The sequence below is a fragment of the Vombatus ursinus genome, unplaced genomic scaffold, assembly GCF_900497805.2.
Source record: "Vombatus ursinus unplaced genomic scaffold, bare-nosed wombat genome assembly UNPS02014803.1, whole genome shotgun sequence".
NCBI classification, from domain to species: domain Eukaryota; kingdom Metazoa; phylum Chordata; class Mammalia; order Diprotodontia; family Vombatidae; genus Vombatus; species Vombatus ursinus.
The window spans coordinates 691503-692405 of NW_020954581.1; the positions used below are offsets into that span (position 1 = coordinate 691503).

Consider the following 903-nt stretch of genomic DNA (forward strand, 5'->3'; position numbering starts at 1 on the left):
AGGTGAAGGAGGAATTCTTAGATGGAGTAGAGGTGAAGGAGGAATGTATAGACGGCGCCGAGGTGAAGGAGGAATTCTTAGACAGAGTAGAGGTGAAGGAGGAATTCTTAGACGGACTAGAGGCAATGGAAGAGGTGGTGGGTCGACTGCAAATGAAGAAGGAGATGCTGGGCTGGTTGGAGGAGGGTATCCCAGTAATGAGTAGAGTGGAGGTGAAGGAAGAGGTGATGGTGGGAGAAATTGGAATGGGAGAGATGACAGTGAAGGAAGAGAAGATGTCAGGTGGGTTGAAAGTGAAGGAAGAGCTGATGGATGGGATGAAAATTTTGGAAGCGATCATAGATGGGAGAAACGTCGAAAAGGAGATGATGGAAGGAATGGAAGTGAAGGAGGAGGCAGTTCAGGTGGAGAGGGAGACAGAAGTGGATGTGAATATACAGGCGAAGAAGGAGGAAAATGGAATGGAAGTGAAGACGGAAGTGGATGGAATGGAGGTGAAGAAAGAGGTGGGTAGAAGGGAGATGAGGATATGGAAGAAACATGGGTGGAGTGAAGAAAGAAGAGATGGGTGGAAAGGGAGAGTGGAGGAGATCATGGAGTTGAAGAAGTGATTGGGTTTTGGGTGAGGGGGAAAAGGGTTGGGTGGGCGGGGGTTGGAAAAAATGATGTCTGGACAGGGGGTGAAGGAAGAAGAAATGGATGGAGCCTGGGTGAGGGAAGATGGAGCAGAGCTGAGAGAGGAACATGAGCCACCCAGAGAGCTTCGGGTGGGCAGCAAGCGGAAGCTGGCCATGTCAAGGTAGGATGAGGGTGAAATCTGTGTGTGGGAAGAGGGAGGTGGATTAGAGATTTTCCCGGCTAGACAGATATGGGAAGACCGGGGCATACAGAATTGGAACCTAG

At 50.1% G+C, this 903-nt stretch overlaps 1 protein-coding gene across 2 annotated transcripts in view; it reads left to right on the forward strand.

Moving 5' to 3' along the window:
• ZNHIT6 (zinc finger HIT-type containing 6) overlaps positions 1-903 on the forward strand; it is a 75242-nt gene that overhangs the window by 384 nt on the left and 73955 nt on the right. For both annotated transcript variants that reach the window (XM_027873932.1, XM_027873933.1), the window contains exons 2-3: positions 33-506; positions 678-799. In XM_027873932.1, coding sequence (XP_027729733.1) covers positions 33-506; positions 678-799 — 596 coding nt within the window. The remainder of the gene's footprint in view (positions 1-32; positions 507-677; positions 800-903) is intronic.